This window comes from Biomphalaria glabrata, chromosome 17, assembly GCF_947242115.1.
Source record: "Biomphalaria glabrata chromosome 17, xgBioGlab47.1, whole genome shotgun sequence".
Taxonomy (NCBI): domain Eukaryota; kingdom Metazoa; phylum Mollusca; class Gastropoda; family Planorbidae; genus Biomphalaria; species Biomphalaria glabrata.
In genome coordinates, this window is record NC_074727.1 from 5,590,534 (window position 1) to 5,611,211 (window position 20,678).

The 20,678-nt window shown below is 38.0% G+C and overlaps 1 protein-coding gene across 1 annotated transcript; it reads left to right on the forward strand.

Annotated features, from left to right (window-relative positions):
• Positions 1-1,357: 1,357 nt before the first annotated feature.
• LOC106050357 (uncharacterized) lies at positions 1,358-20,678 on the forward strand. Its single transcript, XM_056014902.1, has 8 exons — positions 1,358-1,536; positions 3,846-3,913; positions 4,528-4,815; positions 5,400-5,498; positions 9,344-9,373; positions 11,997-12,044; positions 16,096-16,125; positions 20,428-20,678. Exons 1-8 carry the CDS (start codon positions 1,511-1,513, stop codon positions 20,430-20,432), a joined length of 594 nt encoding a protein of 197 aa, XP_055870877.1. The 5' UTR covers positions 1,358-1,510; the 3' UTR covers positions 20,433-20,678.

Below are 20,678 nucleotides of genomic sequence, written 5' to 3' on the forward strand. Positions count from 1 at the left end.
GTTTGAACCCTCGACCGTCGATAAATCCGAACGACAGTCCAGCGCGCAAACCGCACGACCAGGCAGGTCGCAGCTGGCACTGCGTGGCCTCTTAAAGTACTGTAGTCTTCATTAATTTTCAGACTCGAAGACGGAGCCTTATTATTAATAATTAAAAGCTTTATTACCGCTAAAGGGACGCAATTTATTTCAAACATTAAGCGTTTGTTGGAGATGTTCCTACAGGGGGGAAGAACTGTAAATAGCTAGCTCGTTTTGGTGTATACGGTCTATAAAAGGCAGGCACTTGACCGGAACCCACAAGGAAAGTGGACAGACCCAAGCAAACCTGGAAGAGGTCAGTCATCAGTGAAGCTGAGGGTACTGGAATGACACGGGAGTCAGATGAAGAAAGCTGCCCAGAACCGAGTTCGGGGGAGAGGTGTGGTTGCGGCCCTATGCTCCCCTGGGAGTGCACAGGATTAAGAGGTGTACAAAATACAGGAAGTGTTGGTGAGTTGTGATTTTTTTTTAAAAGGATGCAGTGTTCAGCACAGCAGAATCAAATTGGCTAAGCTTTTCTGTCTATAGCACCAAATAGTTTCACCATCAATCGATAAGCAGAATGATTCATTAGACATTCACTATGAAAGTTGTGGCACTAACGACAAAATGACAACACCTTATCGTCTGCTGTTATATATTACAGACGTTACCTCAAAAAAAAAGAAGATAATTACGTCCTACGCATTTCATGTGTCAATCTAGTCATGCATGTTAATCAATGACTTAAACTGTGCTAAGTTGTTGGTTTTCGTGGCTGATTCAGTCAACCCATGTCAATCTCTAATGGCACTAGGGAAGGAGCATTTGTACGTAATTGTTCTAGCGTATGGGATAACATCTGCGATGCTATCTTTGTCTCTTTCTGAGTATTTCATTATATTTTGTTTTTCTGTGTGTAAATTATGGTTTAGAGTTTTATGTATTATAGTTACTTTACGTTTTATTCTTCTGTCCTGGTGATATTAATTAAGCTTGTCTTCGAGTCCGAAGATTAATGAGGATTGCAGTATTTCCCGTGGCTCCACAGCCCCAGCTGTGACATACATATTTTGCTACATCCAGGGCAAGCATAGCCATTCCTGGTGATATAATTGTGCATTAAAAATCATATCCTTGTGCATTCAAAAACAAAATGACACTTCGAATTTTAGCTCAATTTTGGTATATTTAGTTGGCAACAGTGAGAATCAATTTATTGTCCTTCACATTGTTTAGTTTATCAAGAATATCTCCAATAAGAACACAAGAAACTTTGTGTAAATTTTTATTTGTTTCGCGAAATATAAGTTCTGCTTTTAAATTGACAGAAAAAGGAAATGATTACTTTGTTCTTTTCAAATTTAAAAAAGAAAATGTACAATTACAATCATGCAGAAAGTGTATGATTGTGTTTCGAAACAGAAGAAAGACTTCATTGTACTATGGAGCCTAAAGTCACACCAGGTTTGACGTTCTTTGACCGGAAATGAAGAAAGACAAGACGTTGACTTTGTAAGTAAACAGGGGCGGAGCCTAAGTTACTCGAAACGAGGGAAAACAGTCGTCGAAAGTTGTTGTTTTTCATTCACATCTATATGGGGTCTGTCTATCTATTAAAAAAGTATTTCATCTCTTCTCCTAACGTCTTGGGATACGAGTTATTGGGAATAGGGATGTATCAAATTACAACTGCTAGAATCCAGGGCCTGCCTTAGCCATAGTCAAACTCGGCAGCCGCCTAGGGCCTCCGATTAGTGGGGGCCTTAGACAGGAAACAATATAGATCTATTATTAACCTATCGATTTGGTGACTAGTAGTCACTGAACTATTCCGTGCAGTTAGCACGAGATTTTTCTTGGTCGGAGACTGACCACGAGGTGGACACCTCAGTTGATCTTGGACTCTTGTAGAGAGAGGAGTGTTATGGATATCTTTGACAGTAGAGTGATGTATAAGTATTGAAGTTATTATAATTGATTTGTATTCAGGACATATTTCCTTGGACATATAATTTGTGATGGCTGAAGTCGCCTATATCTTTTGTGATTTATTTAATGTCAATAAAATCCATTGTCTGCTACCATAGTGTATATTAATGATTCTAAATGTTGAGGTCGGAGAGTCCAGTACGTCAGTGTTCTTACGCACCAACAAATCTAGTGCGTGTGAGAAAGTAATTAATTAAGAACACAAAGAACATTATAGTAGTACCAGAAGAGGTATCTACAACACACGACATTCGCGTTACCAGGCCTATAACAAGAACCAGGCCGTGACACTTAATGTTATTGTTGGAGTACACTAGGATGATTATTGTTTTTATTTTTGTGGCCATCAAATTCGCTTCGCCTACAGCCTCCAATTATTCTAAGGCCGGACCTGATAAATTCTCTCCCCCCCCCCCAGACTGAACAGTATAACAGTATATATAATATATATGTCACAGCTCTCCTATTCTATTTATAACTCGCTAGAATCTACCTTAGGTGTCTAGGTGTCCCTGGTTCAGTTCTAGTTAACGAAATAAAACAATGAAACCACTAGATCAAACACATAAACTTTAATCAGCTTTTACTGCATATCACACACAAGCTGGTCTCTGTCTGATCAACAAAACACACTTCCGGTCATTCGCGCAGATTGTAAAAATAGATTATACGTACATACACACATTCATCCGTGACAATATATTTATGATCTCTTGTATATTACTGGTCTTATATCCGGGAGGTAGGGTTGACTACAAAAATTTGATTTGAGATTGGCCAATGTAATTTGCGCATCTATGTTTACAACATGTTTGTATTAAATTATATACATTTATACTATTTTTACTCTTTAGAGCTAAGAATGGACCCTTTTTTTATAACGTAGCGGTATAACATTTAGAGCTGGCGCTATAAAGGGGAAGTAACCCTTGAAGGTTTATGGGCACGACATGGCCTAAATTTCGCCGATGTGCCAAAAGCCCAAAATATCAAATATTAGTATAAGTATTTCAAGGTTAGAATCAAAGTAGAGTACAATTCTCCTCTCAGACCTTGCGATCTATGGAGCAGATGATGTAAAGGTCATCTGTTTCTGTAGCCAACGGTTAACGAGGGTGTCATGTGGCCAGCACAACGACCATCAGCCTTTCCTTTTTTCCCCAACTATTGTCAGATACCCATTAGAGCTGTGTGGACTCAGAGGTGCCATTAAGATCCCGAAAATAAATTCCGAGGATTCAAACCCGGGACGCTTTCGGTTCGGAAGCAAAGTGGTTTACCACTCAGCGACCGCGCCCCCAAAGGTGAGAATATATAGGACGAAATGTAATAAATACAGAAACAGAATGTGTGTCTGAGTGACACATACCGTTTTGGCTATCTAACAAAAGGGACTCGTGTTTGAATCCCGTTGTGGATTAGAAATGTTTCATTGAGGGCTCGAGCTGAGTTTTGTTTTGCTGGGCAGCTAAAGGCAGCACTGAAACCTTCACCCAGATGTTCCTTCACAGTTGAAGAGAATCTACTTCCTGGTCCAAACCTTCTGCAGGACGACGAGGGTTTGGCAGCGGGCACTGTTCGAACCTGGGAACTTTGAGACCACCGAAAGACAGTACAGAGCGCATAACACACGGCCCTTTCCAACACTTAACTCCTTCTTACTCTCCCATCAGAGATTTCTTCTTTTTTTTTTTTTTACCGTAATCTACGGGACACCAAAAGAAAACAAAACGTTAGTGTACGTTTTTATAAAAACATTAGTTTACCTTGTCTTTGATGTGAGTCATAATCCCTGGTGTTCCTGTTTCAAATCCCTGGTATCTCTGTTTCAGCCATGCATGTCGAGACAACTTCACTGCCTATCTGGTCTGTCTGTATGTCACGTTAGTGAAAGGTCAAGGTAAGATAACTCATTTCAGATCACATTAATATTCCTTCTTGACTTTACTTTTAAAATAGTTGAAAGTTAATCTACACATCGTGCTATATTAACTAGGGACCTGGAAGACATTGCGCTATCTGCGCATTAACAAGACAGACTACCCATCATTCTCCAGCAACATATTAAAACCATATTATTAACCATAATATTATGCATATTATGTATCAGTAAAAAAAAAATACAATAGGGCAACATCATATATGCACAAACTGTGGCAAGCTCTGCTATTGTGAGACAGATAAAGTCAGTCGCTCCACAATAGGCTTGATCAGTCACTCCAGATTCTGCCCCTTCTCAAGACGAAACCAAAGCCATTGACTCAACTGGGCGCATCCATTGTCTTTCGACACAGAAGGAGCCATACATAATACGTAGGTTGTGAAGACCCTGCCTTGTACCAAATTCAATCTACGTTGCATTGCAAGAGAGGTGATTTACAGTCCTGAAACATCGTTGAAACTCCATATTTTGTGTACAATAATTTGCTTGGTTAAAATGTGTTAAAGGGAACATCACTCTTAGTTCCTTTGTCCACAGACGAAATGTATGTATCTTTCGACCAAATGTTTCAGATGATGTAGCTGACTTCAGAGTCGGTGACCTGTATATGGTCAGTCGTAATTGCTCGAAGTCCACCTTGCCCTTGGGTACCATCCACCGGTTCAAGACCTGCATCGTTACCTCCAATTACACCCACCTCAGCTTATCTATCAATAATGATAATGTATACCCGAGTCTGGCGCCCTGCGTCTCAAGGGAATGGCAACTGACCTCTACTATCACCACCTTTAACGTTACCCTGAGCAACGCCACCAGCGTCTACCCGGACTCTAAGACTGTCCTTACATGTTTAGTTCACGGTAAGTAGCTTTCTTGAATAGCGTTACCAGAAATTCGGAGAAAAAAAAAAGAGGAAGCGTCTTTATAAAGAAAGCTGCGCCACCGTTAGTTTGTAACCTTAGATTGTCACCAGCAAGGTTTAAATCTAAAATAATCTGTGGAAAATGTTTCTAAGATCATTATAATTAATTTTAATTGTCCTCTCCTCTGAAGCATTTTCTCATATATATATATATATATATATATATATATAAAAGTAAAGTTCCCCTTTCAGACCTTGCGGTCTATATGGCAGATGATATAGAGTCATCAGTTTCTGTGGCCTACGGTTAACGAACGCTTTTAATTTCCCCAACTAATGTCAGGTAGCCATTACAGCTGGGTGGACTCGGAGGCGCCCAAGGATCACGAAATAAAAAATCGCCAGTCGTCATCACTATTTGAACCCGCTTTACCGCTCAGCCACCGTACCTTTTTTAAATAAATAAATAGACATATATGCTTATATATTTCATATATTTGGGGGGGGGAGGGGGGAAGGGGGTAATATAGATATTAATCAAGACGTATTTATAGTTTACGTTCTATTGCATATTTGTTACAGCCCCTGAAGAGCCGATTGAGATCCCCTTTGACTCACATCTTGATTGGTTTCTCCCTGTGGTTATTACAGCCATGATCGTCTCGTTCCCAGTTGTGACGTGTAAGTATTGGGGGGGGGGGGGGGTATTGACATTATGTATGTATTGGTGTGTGTGTGTGTGTGTTGGGCGGGGGGGGGGTAATTGACATTATGTAAGTATTGGTGTGTGGGGGGGTATTGACATTATGTAAGTATTGGTGTGTGTGTGGGGGGGGGGGTATTGACATTATGTAAGTATTGGTGTGTGTGTGGGGGGTATTGACATTATGTAAGTATTGGTGTGAGGGGTGTTTTATCGACATTATGTAAGTATTGGTGTGTGTGGGGGGTATTGACATTATGTAAGTATTGGTGTGGGGGGATATTGACATTATGTAAGTATTGGTGTGGGGGGTATTGACATTATGTAAGTATTGGTGTGTGTGTGGGGGTATTGACATTATGTAAGTATTGGTGTTGGGGGTATTGACATTATGTAAGTATTGGTGTGTGTGGGGGGGGGGGTATTGACATTATGTAAAAATTGGTGTGTGTGGGGGTATTGACATTATGTAAGTATTGGTGTGTGTGTGGGGGGTATTGACATTATGTAAGTATTGGTGGGGGTATTGACATTATGTAAGTATTGGTGTGTGTGGGGTATCGACATTATGTAAGTATTGGTGGGGGGGGGGGGTAATTGACATTATGTAAGTATTGGTGTGTGTGTGGGGGGGTATTGACATTATGTAAGTATTGGTGTGTGGGGGGTATTGACATTATGTAAGTATTGGTGTGTGGGGGGTATTGACATTATGTAAGTATTGGTGGGCGTATGGACATTATGTAAGTATTGGTGTGTGTGTGGGGGGGTATCGACATTATGTAAGTATTTGTGGGGGGTATTGACATTATGTAAGTATTGGTGTGTCTGGGGGTATTGACATTATGTAAGTATTGATGGTGGGTATTGACATTATGTAAGTATTGGTGTGGGGGGGAGTATTGACATTATGTAAGTATTGGTGTGGGGGGGGGGGTATTGACATTATGTAAGTACTGATGGGGGGTATTGACATTATGTAAGTATTGGTGTGGGGGGTATTGACAATATGTAAGTATTGGTGGTGGGGTATTCACATCATGTAAGTATTGGTGTCGGGGGGGGGGTGTTTTATCGACATTATGTAAGTATTGGGGGGAGGGGTATTGACATGATATAAGTATTGGTGTGGGGGGTATTGACAATATGTAAGTATTGGTGGTGGGGTATTCACATCATGTAAGTATTGGTGTCGGGGGGGGGGTGTTTTATCGACATTATGTAAGTATTGGGGGGAGGGGTATTGACATGATATAAGTATTGGTGGGGGGGTATTGACATTATGTAAGTATTGGTGTGTGTGTGTGGGGGGGTATTGACATTATGTAAGTATTGGTGTGTGTGTGGGGGGGGGTATTGACATTATGTAAGTATTGGTGTGGGGGGTATTGACATTATGTAAGTATTGGTGTGTGTGTGTGTGTGGGGTGGATATTGACATTATGTAAGTATTGGTTGGGGGGGGGTGTTTTATCGACATTATGTTATTACAGAGATTTATCCTCCTCCCTCCCCCCCCCTCCTCCCAAACCCCATATTGTAAATGAAAGGAAACAAACAGGCAAGCGACTGGTATGACATCTTTTCTCGAGTGATGTAGAAAGCTAAAAATAGCTCATGGGACATCATTTGTTAAAAGAACTGAAATGATAAAAAACTATACCTCTAAATTCGAGATATTCTTAGATGGAACAATATAAAAAAAGGATGGAACTTTATAAGTCACGAATCAAATTATTGTTTATCAGTAAAACATACTGTTATCCAAACCATTGTTTGCACAGTGCCCATCGAAATCTTAAATCTCAAAAATAGCCAGCACACCGAAAAATACAACACATATGTACAATAATCCACACACACACACAAATGTAGATAATGTAATTGTATTAACTACCTTGGAACAGTCGTGTCATTAAAATTCTAATAGATCTCGATGATCAACAATAAATCTGTGTGACTAGAAATATTTGTACCAATTGTTTTTGTTTATCGCTATTTCAAGCTTTTAGCGTTCTAAATATGCTACGATCCTATCACTCACCTAGATCAGTTGGGAAAGTGGGAGGATGGGATGGATATCTGGGTAGATTTTTACCGTAAACGGTTTTTTTTTAATGGGGGGACGTCCAGAATTTGATCATGGCTCATGCCTACTCAAGCCGACATGCTAACCACTCTGCAAGTGAGGTGCTTATGGCTATACAAGATTGTATAGTTCTGTATTCTTTGTTTTAGACTTACTTTAAAGTTGCGACTTATAAAAGGAACTGACTCAGCTTATACCACCACTTCAGTCACGTACAATTTCTTTCCCTTGTTCGAGATACCGAACAAAAATAATTAATTACCAATATTTTGGTTAATTTGTTTTTATTGATTCTTGTGTTGTCATGTAAAATAATTAGTTGTGCAAGATTTCGGCTAGATCCGAGATTCGGTGTCGGGGAAAAACATGTAAAAACTTTTTACCAGACAGACAGAGTGGGTTGATGTAAGCTGTGTAAATGGAAACATGGAATCCCCATATTGAGGAAACTATAAAAAAAAAATCAAACAAAGCATTAGGGGTTATTAGAAAAAATTTCTATAAATCAAATAAGAACATAAAACTAAAATGTTATTTAACCTTGGTTAAGCCAATAATAGAATATGCATCCTCTGTTTGGGACCCCTCAACTCAAAAAAAACATTAAGAAACTGGAACAGACACAAAATAGAGCAGTGAGATTCATAACAAACGAATATTTACAATTGACTAGAGTAAAACCTTTAGTAAAATCACAAAATTTAGAAAGCCTTCAGGATAGAAGACTTAAAAGTAAAATAACAATTATACATAAAACACTGAACCATAATTTTCAAATACAAAAACAAAATTTAATAAAATACTCAGAAAGACACAAAGATAAAAGCACGGTACTAGTACCATATGCTAGGACAAATTTGTACAAATGCTGCTTCTTCCCTATCTCTATTAGAGCATGGAATGGGTTGTCTGAGCTAGCCAGGAAAACCAGTGACTTGGCGGAGTTTAGGTCATTGGTTAATATGCATAACTAAATGCATGACGCGTAGGACGTAATCATCTTTTTTTTTTTTTGAAGTAACGTCTGTATTATATAAGATAAGATAAAAAACAGCCTATATGATATCCCACCATTAACAAAGCTCCTTTTAGTATATATTCCATAAACTACTGGTGGACCATAGACTACTTGTGGTCCTTATACTACTAGTGGACCATAAGCTACTGGTGGGCCAAAGACTACTTGTGGTCCTTATACTACTAGTGGACCATAAACTACTGGTGGACCATAGACTACTTGAGGTTCTTATACTACTAGTGGACCATAAGCTACTGGTGGTCCATAGACTACTTGTGTATTATAAGCTACACAGAGTACTAGTGGACCATAGACTACTGGTGGACCACAAGCTTCTGATAGTACATAGACTTCTAGTGGACCATAAGCTGCTGGTGGTCTCTTGACTAGTGGTGAACTACTGGTGGATCATAAGCTACTGGTAGACCACAAGCTACTGTCGGTCCATAGACTACTGGGTATCTATAAGCTTCGTGTGCTCCACCGTGACCTCCGTGATTGAAGGTGCCGGTTCCACTCGCCATACCTGGATTAAGTTGTGGAAAAACAACTATTAATAGTACCAACCGTACAATCCCATAGTAACCATGTGACGTAGAAATGAACAACCTCAGTATCCTGAGCCCCTGAAAGAAACTTTGAGCAAGGAATTTAATAATGTCATCACGACATCGCAACAAAATTAATTACAGCTGTATTAACATTTTCTTTTTCAGGCATCTCTTTAATCATCCATGACAGGATAAGTAAGTAGAGTTTTGGTTTACATTTCTATTATACCGTGTAAATAAACATATGTAGAATTTATGTTAATGCAATGCCTACAATTGGCTTGCATTTTCTTCTTGGATAAAAGGTGGAAGTCGGAATTGCTTGAATTACCGCACTTCCCTCAAATGTGTCTTTGTATTCAGTAAAGAGTTAACTTGCATTCGCCTCATGGGTAGAAAGTGGGGGCTGGAAACTGGAAGATTGATGGCTGTTTCTCAAACGGCTCAATTTTTTTTTTTTTTAGAAATTTGACCAGATAATTTATATATTTTTTTGGGTGGGGCCAAAAAGTGAAAACTCTGGTTTGGCCTTTGTACTTCTTATTCAAAATATATAATTATCTGAAAATTAAATTTGGTTTAACGTTTTTTTTTTAGCTCGGTTTCAGCGGGAATTACCGCACTCCACTCAAATGTTTTTTTATATTCAGTATAAATTAGAAAAGAGTTGAATAAAGAAATATATATATAATTATATATAAACGTGCACATTGCACGCACCATCTGTTTGTTACAAGAAAAAAAAGTAAAATCCCCCTTTCAGACCTAGCAATCTATAGAAAGAAATTACAGGTAAGTTACCTGCTTCTTTAGCTAATGGTTAACGAGCAAGGTGTCATGTGGTCACCACAACGACCAACCGCCTTCACTTAACACAACTGAAATGAGGTACCCATTAGAGTTGGATGGAATCAGGGGCGCCTTAAAAATCATGAAATTCAAAACCTCAGTCTTCATACTGAGTTTCGAAACCAGGACCCCAAATGTGGAAGCCAAGCGCTTAACCACTCTGCCACCGCGCCCAATTCTATATATTGACATGAAACTTCTGTCCTCGTGCCCTTTTAAAATCATTAGCTGGACTGTTTATACAACTTAGCTCTGCAAAGCTCAGCGGAAAGATTTCTTGAAATAATGCATAACAAGAAATAAAAATGCAGTGAGAAATGTCTCTCTCTCTTTCTCTCTCTCTCTCTCTCTCTCTCTCTTCCTACCTAGACTGAATTTATAGAATTTGTTATCACTACTTATCACTGTAGAAACCTGCATCTACACGTAGAGTTTTTTAAATACGAGTTAGTTCAAAGTAATCTCTCCAGCTCTTGACAAAACAGAGTCTATAGAGCATCTTGTGACGGAGGACATAAGTATAAGTGTCGTCATAGAAAGACCAATGTGTCATTGAAAGGCATACGTGTCATAGAAAGACGATGTGTCATCGAAAGGCCAATATGTCATCGAAAGGCCTATGTGTCATAGAAAGGCCTATAGGCAATAGAAAGACCAATATGCCATAGAAAGGCCTATGTGTCATAGAAAGGCCTATAAGCAATAGGAAGGCCTATATGTCATAGAAAGGCCTATGTGTCATAGAAAGGCCTATAAGCAATAGAAAGACTAATATGTCATAGAAAGGCCTATGTGTCATAGAAAGGCCTATAAGCAATAGAAAGACTAATATGTCATAGAAAGGCATATGTGTCATAGAAAGGCCTATAAGCAATAGAAAGACTAATATGTCATAGAAAGGCCTATGTGTCATAGAAAGGCCTATAAGCAATAGAAAGACTATCATAGAAAGGCCTATGTGTCATAGAAAGGCCAATGTGTTATAGAAAGACCAATATGCCATAGAAAGGCCTATGTGTCATAGAAAGGCCTATAAGCAATAGAAAGACTAATATGTTATAGAAAGACCAATATGCCATAGAAAGGCCTATGTATCTTAAAAAAGACCAATGTGTCATAGAAAAGGCCCCTGTGAGTTATAGTAAGGCCAATGTGTCATAGAAAGAGTGTCATAAAAAGGCCTATGTGTCATAGAAAGACCAATGTGTCATAGAAAGAGTGTCATTGAAAGGCCTATATGATTGTATGCAGTATTCCCGCCCCTCCCATTGGTTTTCGTTTGCTATTCAAAAGCATCATCTTAACTCGGTCTTCACATTTAAGTCCACTGCTTGGGTTACTGATGTCATTGGGTTATTGGTGTTTGTTTTGTTTTGTTATTTATTCTTATTGTTCTCCTGATTGTTCCAGTTAATGATTGTTCCAGTTAATGACTGTTCCAGTTAATGATTGTTCCAGTTAATGATTGTTCCAGTTAATGATTGTTCCAGTTAATGACTGTTCCAGTTAATGATTGTTCCAATAAATGACTGTTCCAGTTAATGATTATTCCAATAAATGATTGTTCCAGTTAATGATTGTTCCAGTTAATGATTGTTCCAGTTAATGATTGTTCCAGTTAATGATTGTTCCAGTTAATGATTGTTCCAATAAATGATTGTTCCAGTTAATGATTATTCCTGTTAATTATTGTTCCAGTTAATGATTATTCCAGTTAATGATAGTTCCAGTAAATGTTTTTTCTGTTAATTATTGTTCCTGTTAATGATTGTTCCTGTTAATGATTGTTCCTGTTAATGATTGTTCCTGTTAATGATTGATCATACAATGCTAATTGGGTGTGCGCATGTGTGTGTTGTGTATTACTGATTGTCTTTATGGCACTGGTGTTACTTGTCGCTATTGCCATTGTTTCCCTATGAGTTTCTCACAAATGATGTGTTTACATTTTTGTTTCATTCCATCTCAGCTAACGCTCAAGGAGCCCATGAAGAGAGACCATCTTCATCTCACTCAAGTAAGTGGCCGTCTATCTGTGATGTTAATCCTTTTTTTTTTTTAATGTCGGCTACCCCTGTCAGTAGTTCTAGGAAAGAGAGTGCCCCATCAGAAATCTGGTCTATTGGAATGGCTTCATTTCTAAGAGCTCCAGAAACTGCTGCTCTGACAGATCGTAGAAACATGATCGTCCATGCTAACTAAGTATTGCATTTGTCTGTCTGCTGATGTCCAGGAGGTGCTATCGAATAGCTGACGATGTCAACGGTAACGCTTCTGGTACAAGTTTAAAGATGAATGATTCTGTTCTGAAGAACATCCATGAAATGGAGTTGAATAAACTAGAGATGGGAAACGAACCGAACCCGAACCGAACGAACCGAACTCGAACCTCACTTATGGCCGAACCGAACCGAACCCGAACTTTGAAACTGCTTGGTTCGAACCGAACCGAACGAACCCTCCTTATCTTAACCGAACTAATTTTACAATTTGTACATCCTTTTTTTTAATTTTTGGTTTAAAAAAATAAAAAAAAATTACTTAAATATTTTATTTAAATTCTAATGATTCCATTATACTTTGAAAACTTGGGAGGGGGGGGGGGTATTTTGAAAACTTTAAAAAGAAAAAAAAAAGCGGCGCGTTGGGGTTCCCATGGGTTTTTCCGTATGTGCCGAATCCCCCCTGGCCTTGAATTTTCGCGGGCTGTTTGCAATATTGGTTTTGAGTTGAATAGGCGCCTTCTAATTAGATCTAGATCTAGACTCTAGTTCCTAGTAAGTACCAAGTCAACATTAAAATATTGTCACTTTTATTTGAGATGGCTGTTAGTTGAGAGTAGAATATTTTTTGCCGATTAGAGAGTGTAGATATGAATCTACAATAAGTTCATTTGTGTTCTAGTTTAAAATAAATTTTAATTATCTTCTATTAAGTGATTTATTTTTACAAAATTGTGAAGTTTTCCATATTGGAATATTATCAGTGGCGTAGCAAGGGTGAGGGAGGAGGGGAGGAAATGGAAAATCTCCCCGGGCCCCCACTTGAGGGGGGCCTCAAATGAGTGTTTTTTTTACAATATTCAATATTACGCAAAATGCAGGGGCCCCCAAAGAGGTCCAGCCCCTTCCGGGCTCCCAAATGATGAAAAATTCCTAGCAACGCCCCTGAATATTTTTACTATTATTTTGTTTTGCATTATTGATCATCAGTATTTTTAATGCAGCGTTTCTCAAACTTTAGGTCCTCCCCCGTGGGTGGGGATGGCGAGTACCTTGAATTGGGGGATGGGGAGACGCAACTTCCTGACTTAAAGGGGTGTCATAGAGTGTGTGTGTGGTTTCTGGTGGCGATAAGAAGAGGTTAATCAATTGATTTGTGTTTATGCATTGAGTATGATGAAATTAGCGTAATGCAAATGTGAAACGGCAGACAATCTTGAGACCTAGATTTCGTTTAAATACCAGTATATTTCATTAATATTACATCTCTATCAAAAGTTAAATATGTGAATATTGTAATAACAGTTAGGCTATATTGAGTTGTTCACATAAGAACTTTATTTTAAAGTTTATTAAGTTTATATGTTATTATAAGGCTTGTCTTCGAGTCCGAAGATTAGTGAGGAATGCAGTTTTTCCCATGGCTGCGCAGTCCCAGATGTGACCTATATATTTTTGCAACATCCAGGGCAAGCATAACCACTGTCCGCAGGTGGTCCATTTAGTTTTTCTTTTCGCGTCTGCGTTTGTCCTCGGCAGCGGATTTTCTTTTGGTCTCAAATGTGTATCCCGCGGCCTTCGGGAGTGAACTCCAACTGACTCGTTCTGAGGCCGCATGTGACCAGGTGCTCTCTTCTATGTCAGCTAAGCAAAGTTGACGCCTAAGCTGGTCTTTGAAGCGTTTCCGTGGGGCGCCTCTGTTATGGCGGCCACCTTTTAGCTCACAAAAAAAAAAAGACTGTCTTTGGCATACGTTCGTCTCCCATACGGGATACGTGCCCTGCCCAGCGTAACTGCCGGACCATAAGAAGTCCCTCTATACTATCCTTACCGGTAAAAATATAAAACGCCTTTATTGGTTCAATTGTACTAGCTGTTTGTAAGCGACAAACCAACGACCAACTAACAAGGAGAGGGAGCGTCGAAAAAAAAGTTTTATTTTCAGTTTAACTTATCTGAATATTAGTATAATTACATGTTTAAAAATTAAAATATATTATGTAGTAGATGTCATTTTATCTTCTAATAAGACCTTGTCAACTGTAGACTGCTTTTTGCGAGGCACGTATGCACAATATGGGTCAAAACGTTTTGAAGAAAACATTTTACAACATCTCCGCTATTGAGATTCTTCTGCATTTTTATCTCAGAATAGTCGAATTTCTTCCGTATATTGCAATTTATTATAGTGACGACTTATGTGTGAAAAAAAATCCTCGATAGAGACGTCTTTACACGAAGAATATTTGTTTTTTTATTATGATGAATAGTGCGTTCTGAAAGAAAGCACATCGATATTAGCCTTTAAAAAAAAATCTCTTCTTACTAAGAGAAAAAGGTTAGAATACGCTTAGCGCCGAGTCATGCCCAGAATTAAACCACTTGCCGACTTGAGCAAAAACCTGCCGCATCTTCAATTCTATCTCCATTAAGAAATTTTTACAATGCTTAAAATGTATGTAGGCAACATTATTTTGGAAAAAGTATTGCCCATAGGCCTATTATATGTTGCAAAGTATTTGTTTTATGTAAAAATTAAACTTAAAGTGTTTTATCTGATAAATTGTATAAAACCTTATAACTTAATTTTGCTATTACATAATTTCATAACATCGAACCGAGCGAACCCGAACTTTAGACCTGATCGAACCGAACCGAACCCGAACTATACTCGTCATCGAACCGAACCGAACTCGAACTTAAATCTGACCGAACCGAACCCGAACTTTAAAAGTTGGGTTCGATTCCCATCTCTAGAATAAACCTGTGAGGAAAATCCATGAAATGGAGTTAAGTAAACCTGTGAGGAACATCAATGAAATAGAGTTGAGTAAACCTGTGAGGAACATCAATGAAATGGAGTTAAGAATTAAGTAAACCTGTAAGGAACATCAATGAAATGGAGTTAAATAAACCTGTGAGGAACATCAATGAAATGGAGCTAAGTAAACCTGTAAGGAACATCAATGAAATGGAGTTAAATAAACCTGTGAGGAACATCAATGAAATGGAGTTAAATAAACCTGTGAGGAACATCATTGAAATATAGTTAAATAAACCTGTGAGGAACATCAATGAAATGGAGTTAGGTAAACCCGTGAGGAACATCAATGAAATGGAGTTGAATAAACCTGTGAGGAACATCAATGAAAAGGAGTTAAGCATTAAGTAAACCTGTAAGGAACATCAATGAAATGGAGTTAAGCATTAAGTAAACCTGTAAGGAACATCAATGAAATGGAGTTAAATAAACCTGTGAGGAACATCAATGAAATGGAGTTAGGTAAACCCGTGAGGAACATCAATGAAATGGAGTTGAATAAACCTGTGAGGAACATCAATGAAATGGAGTTAAGTATTAAGTAAACCTGTAAGGAACATCAATTAAATGGAGTTAAATAAATCTGTGAGGAACATCATTGAAATGGAGTTAAATAAACCTGTAAGGAACATCAATGAAATGGAGTTAAATAAACCTGTGAGGAACATCAATGAAATGGAGTTAAATAAACCTGTGAGGAACATCATTGAAATGGAGTTAAATAAACCTGTGAGGAACATCAATGAAATGGAGTTAAGTAAACCTGTGAGGAACATCAATGAAATGGAGTTAAATAAATCTGTGAGAAACATCATTGAAATGGAGTTAAATAAACCTGTAAGGAACATCAATGAAATGGAGTTAAATAAACCTGTGAGGAAAATCAATGAAATGGAGTTGAGTAAACCTGTGAGGAACATCAATGAAATGGAGTTGAGTAAACTCTGTTTGAAGTTCTTTTATTGTATAGTTCATTTGACTTCATTTGTTCCCTAATTTCAATCCTGTATGTCTTTGTTCTTCAGGCAGCGAAAGTGCAAAGTCCCCGAGTTCATGTAAGTGAGAACATTTCTTACTGGGTCAAAAGATGGTCAAGAATTCCTAGGGTTAGGCCTTGAGAAAGTGGTCAGCAATGGTGTTGGCTAGTAAACATTAAACAAAAAAATATATTTATGTGTAAATAACTTTATTCTTCTAAATTGTCTACATACTAAGGCTTACAAAGATTCAGTACCTCCCCCTTTCTGTCAGCTAACAAACCTTTACACATTTCATCAGCGCAATTCTTCGACATGCCAAAAAAAAAAAACATAGATGTCTGGGTTTATGAGTACATAACAATATCATTACCATCACTTGTCTAGTTGCAATTCTAAATCCCCACCCAGTTTACCTATAGACGTGTAATTAACATATGCTTTAAACTTCCATGTCACTTTATTGAATCTTATAAAAAGGAAAGTTCCCCTTTCATACCATGCGGTCTATGGGGTAGATAATGTTGAGGTGGTCTCTTTCTTTGGCCAACGGTTAACGAGCAGGGTGGTCATGTGGCCAGCACTACGACCAACCGCCTTTACTTACCCCAACTAAAGTCAGGTACCCATTAGAATTGGGTGTGAACTCAGGGGTGCCCCTAAAATACCCCAAAATTGAAAATTCCAGTCTTCGCCGAGATTCGCACCCATGATCTACAGGTTCGTAAGCCCAGCGTTTAACCATTCAGCCACCGCGTCTCCATTTGAATCATACAACCTTAATTATTTCACGTCTAGAAGACAACTCTGTGTAACAAATATATTATGAATAAGTGTTGTTAGCAGCGCTGTTTTTGAAGGGCAATAGTTTGATTAATGGGCTATCTTTGTAAGGAAGAGGTGGCTTCGGAATAGAGTGCTTGACTTCCAGACTAAAGGCCCTGAGTTCGAGTCCCTGTCAAGACTTAGATTGAAATGTCGATGTGTTTAATTTTTTCCTCATTGCATCTCCCTCGCACAGTTACATTTCGAATGGGGAAAAAAAGAAAGAAAGACAGAAAGAAAGACTAAAAGAAAGACTGAAAGAAAGACAGAAAGAAAGACTGAAAGAAAGACTGAAAGAAAGACAGAAAGAAAAAAAGAAAGAAAGACAGAAAGAAAGACTGAAAGAAAGACTGAAAGAAAGACTGAAAGAAAGACTGAAAGAAAGACAGAAAGAAAGAATGAAAGAAAGACTGAAAGAAAGACAGAAAGAAAGAATGACAGAAAGAATGACAGAAAGAATGAAAGAAAAACTGAAAGAAAAACTGAAAAAAAAATACAGAAAGAAAAACTGAAAGAAAAAATGAAAGAAAGACAAAAAGAAAGACTGAAAGAAAGAATGAAAGAAAGAATGAAAGAAAAACTGAAAGAAAAACTGTAAAAAAAATACAGAAAGAAAAACTGAAAGAAAGACTAAAAGAAAAACTGAAAGAAAGACTGAAAGAAAGACTGAAAGAAAGACAGAAAGAAAGACTGAAAGAAAGACAGAACGAAAGACAAAAAGAAAGACTGAAAGAAAGACTGAAAGAAAGACTGAAAGAAAGACTGAAAGAAAGACTGAAAGAAAGACTGAAAGAAAGACAGAAAGAAAGACAGAAAGAAAGACTGAAAGAAAGACTGAAAGAAAGACTGAAAGAAAGACTGAAAGACTGAAAGAAAGACAGAAAGAAAGACAGAAAGAAAGACAGAAAGAAAGAATGAAAGAAAGACAGAAAGAAAGACTGAAAGAAAGACAGAAAGAAAGACTGAAAGAAAGACAGAAAGAAAGACTGAAAGAAAGACTGAAAGAAAAACTGAAAGAAAGAATGAAAGAAAGACAGAAAGAAAGACAGAACGAAAGACTGAAAGAAAGACTGAAAGACTGAAAGAAAGACAGAAAGAAAGACTGAAAGACTGAAAGAAAGAAAGACAGAACGAAAGACTGAAAGAAAGACAGAAAGAAAGACTGAAAGAAAGACTGAAAGAAAGACAGAAAGAAAGACTAAAAGAAAGACTGAAAGAAAAACTGAAAGAAAGACTGAAAGAAAGAATGAAAGAAAGACAGAAAGAAAGACAGAACGAAAGACTGAAAGAAAGACTGAAAGAAAGACAGAAAGAAAGACTGAAAGAAAAACTGAAAGAAAGACTGAAAGAAAGACAGAACGAAAGACTGAAAGAAAGACTGAAAGAAAGACTGAAAGAAAGACTGAAAGAAAGACTGAACGAAATATAGAAAGATAGACAGAAAGAAAGATAGAAAGAAAGACAGAAAGAAGGATAGAAAGAAAGACAGAATGAAAAATGAAAGAAAGACAGATAGTAAGACAGAAAGAAAGATAGAAAGAAGGATAGAAAGAATGACAGAATGAAAAACTGAAAGAAAGAGAGATAGTAAGACAGAAAGAAAGACAGAAAGATCTCAAGAGGGCTAGGCGCTGCCTACAATATTATGCAATAAAAAACTACATTAAATGAGGATTCCAGAAATATGCACCTTTGGGGCTTCGGAATAACTTTACTTTGCTTTTTTTTAAACCAAAAAACGAAATAAAGGAATTTTAGTTGGTCTTGAAGTGGATTGCTGGCATCCCACTCTACAGAATGGACATCTTAGTGTCTACTTGCTTCTTTCTAAAACGTGTTCCTCATTGCGCCATCTCTCCAGCTCAGTCGTCTTAAGACCAAATAGTCTACAAACAAGGATCGACTGTTTTCAGATACACTCTAGTGCAGTGGTTCCCAAACCTTTTTTCCTTAACGGAGCACTTCGCACATTCTGAGTATTAGGTGGAAAAATTCGCTTATTTTTTTTTTAGAGATTAATTAAAGTGGCGGCCTACTAGTAACTTATTCCAGTAATTCGCGGAACACCATTTCAGGCCTTGCGGAGCAGTAGGGTTCCGGGGAACACAGTTTGGAAAACACTGCTCTAGTGGATATGTAATTACCAAGTTTGTTTTTCTTTATGATTGTCGTGGCTGACCTGGAGTATCTGGCTACTGACACTAGTTGGACATAGGGGAGGTTTCTTTCTATACTGTCTGATACTTCCTATTAGACCATGGATTGAAAAAGTTGGTCAAAAGTTGGACATTTGGAAATTCCCGACACTGGCAGCGAAGTTAATAGACTTACTTAAACTGAGACATAGATCCTCCCGCGCCGTTCGGCGCATTTGGGCGGCAAGCTGTCTCCGTAAAGATCTGTCACTGACAATGTCTTCCCAACTGGTGTCCACTGCTCTGACGTCCTCGATGAAAATTATACGAGGTCGTCCCTGTTTGCGCTTTCCTCATATTGGCCCCCGTGTCATGGCAACTCTTGGTTTGCGTAATTCATTCTGTGGGAGGACAGAATTAGCGTCGCGCTAATAAATTGGGCTCGATTCCGATACTGGCCAATTTATCAGTGACGGTCCAATTCCGATACTGGCCAATTAATCAGTGACGATCCAATTCCGATACTGGCCAATTTATCAGTGACGGTCCAATTCCTATACTGGCCAATTTATCAGTGACGGTATAATTCCGATACTGGCCAATTTATCAGTCACGGTCCAATTGCGATACTGGCCAATTTATTAGTGACGGTCCAATTTTATTTTTTAAAAAAGTTTTTCAAGAGGGGATTACCCACGTGGTGTTGAGACTAAATTTGCAATAAAGACCTTATTTTAAAAGAAGACCTAAGTCTCAAATAAAAACTTCTTCAAATAAAAATAAGGTTATTTAACCTTGGTTAGGCCAATAATAGAATGTGCATCCTCCGTTTGGGACCCCTCAACTCAAGAATACATTAAGAAACTGGAACAGACACAAAATAGAGCATTGAGATTCATAACAAACGAATATTTACATTTCACTAGAGTTATACCCTTAGTAAAATCACTAAATTTAGAAAGTCTTCAGGACAGAAGACTCAAAAGTGAAGTAGCAATTATACATAAAACACTGAACCATAATCTTCAAATACAAAAGCAAAATTTAATAAAATACTCTGAAAGACACAAAGATAAAGGCATACTTCTCGTCCCATATGCTAGGACAAATTTGTACAAATACTCCTTCTTCCCTAGTGCTATTAGAGCATGGAATGGGTTGCCTGAGCTAGCCAGGAAAACCAGTGACTTGGCAGAATTTAAGTCATTGGTTAATATGCATGACTAAATGCATGACGATTAGGACGTAACCACCTTCTTTTTTAAAGTAACGTGTGTATTATATAAGATAAGATAAGGTCAGCCACATGATATAACTATCCTTGAATACTACGCTACTCTATATCATGTTTTTTTGTTCCCCGATTATTCTAGTGTCATAGTAATGACCTCATGTTACTACCCTTTGTTTATATTCAAAGATTAAAGATAGCAAAGGAAACTGACATCCCGATGAAGATCTAATCGATCATCTGAACAGCAAGGGAGACGACAGACTACCCACAAGCAACCAGGCTGTTCAAAGGAAAGAACAATTCCTTTTTAAATGACAGTGACACACGGGCGTCTGCCGAACTTGGTGGACAGGAGAACGAAACACCAAAAGACACACCTGGCTGTAGGCACGTGACCCTCTGATTATGTCATTAAAAGTACTAGATAACAAATTCTA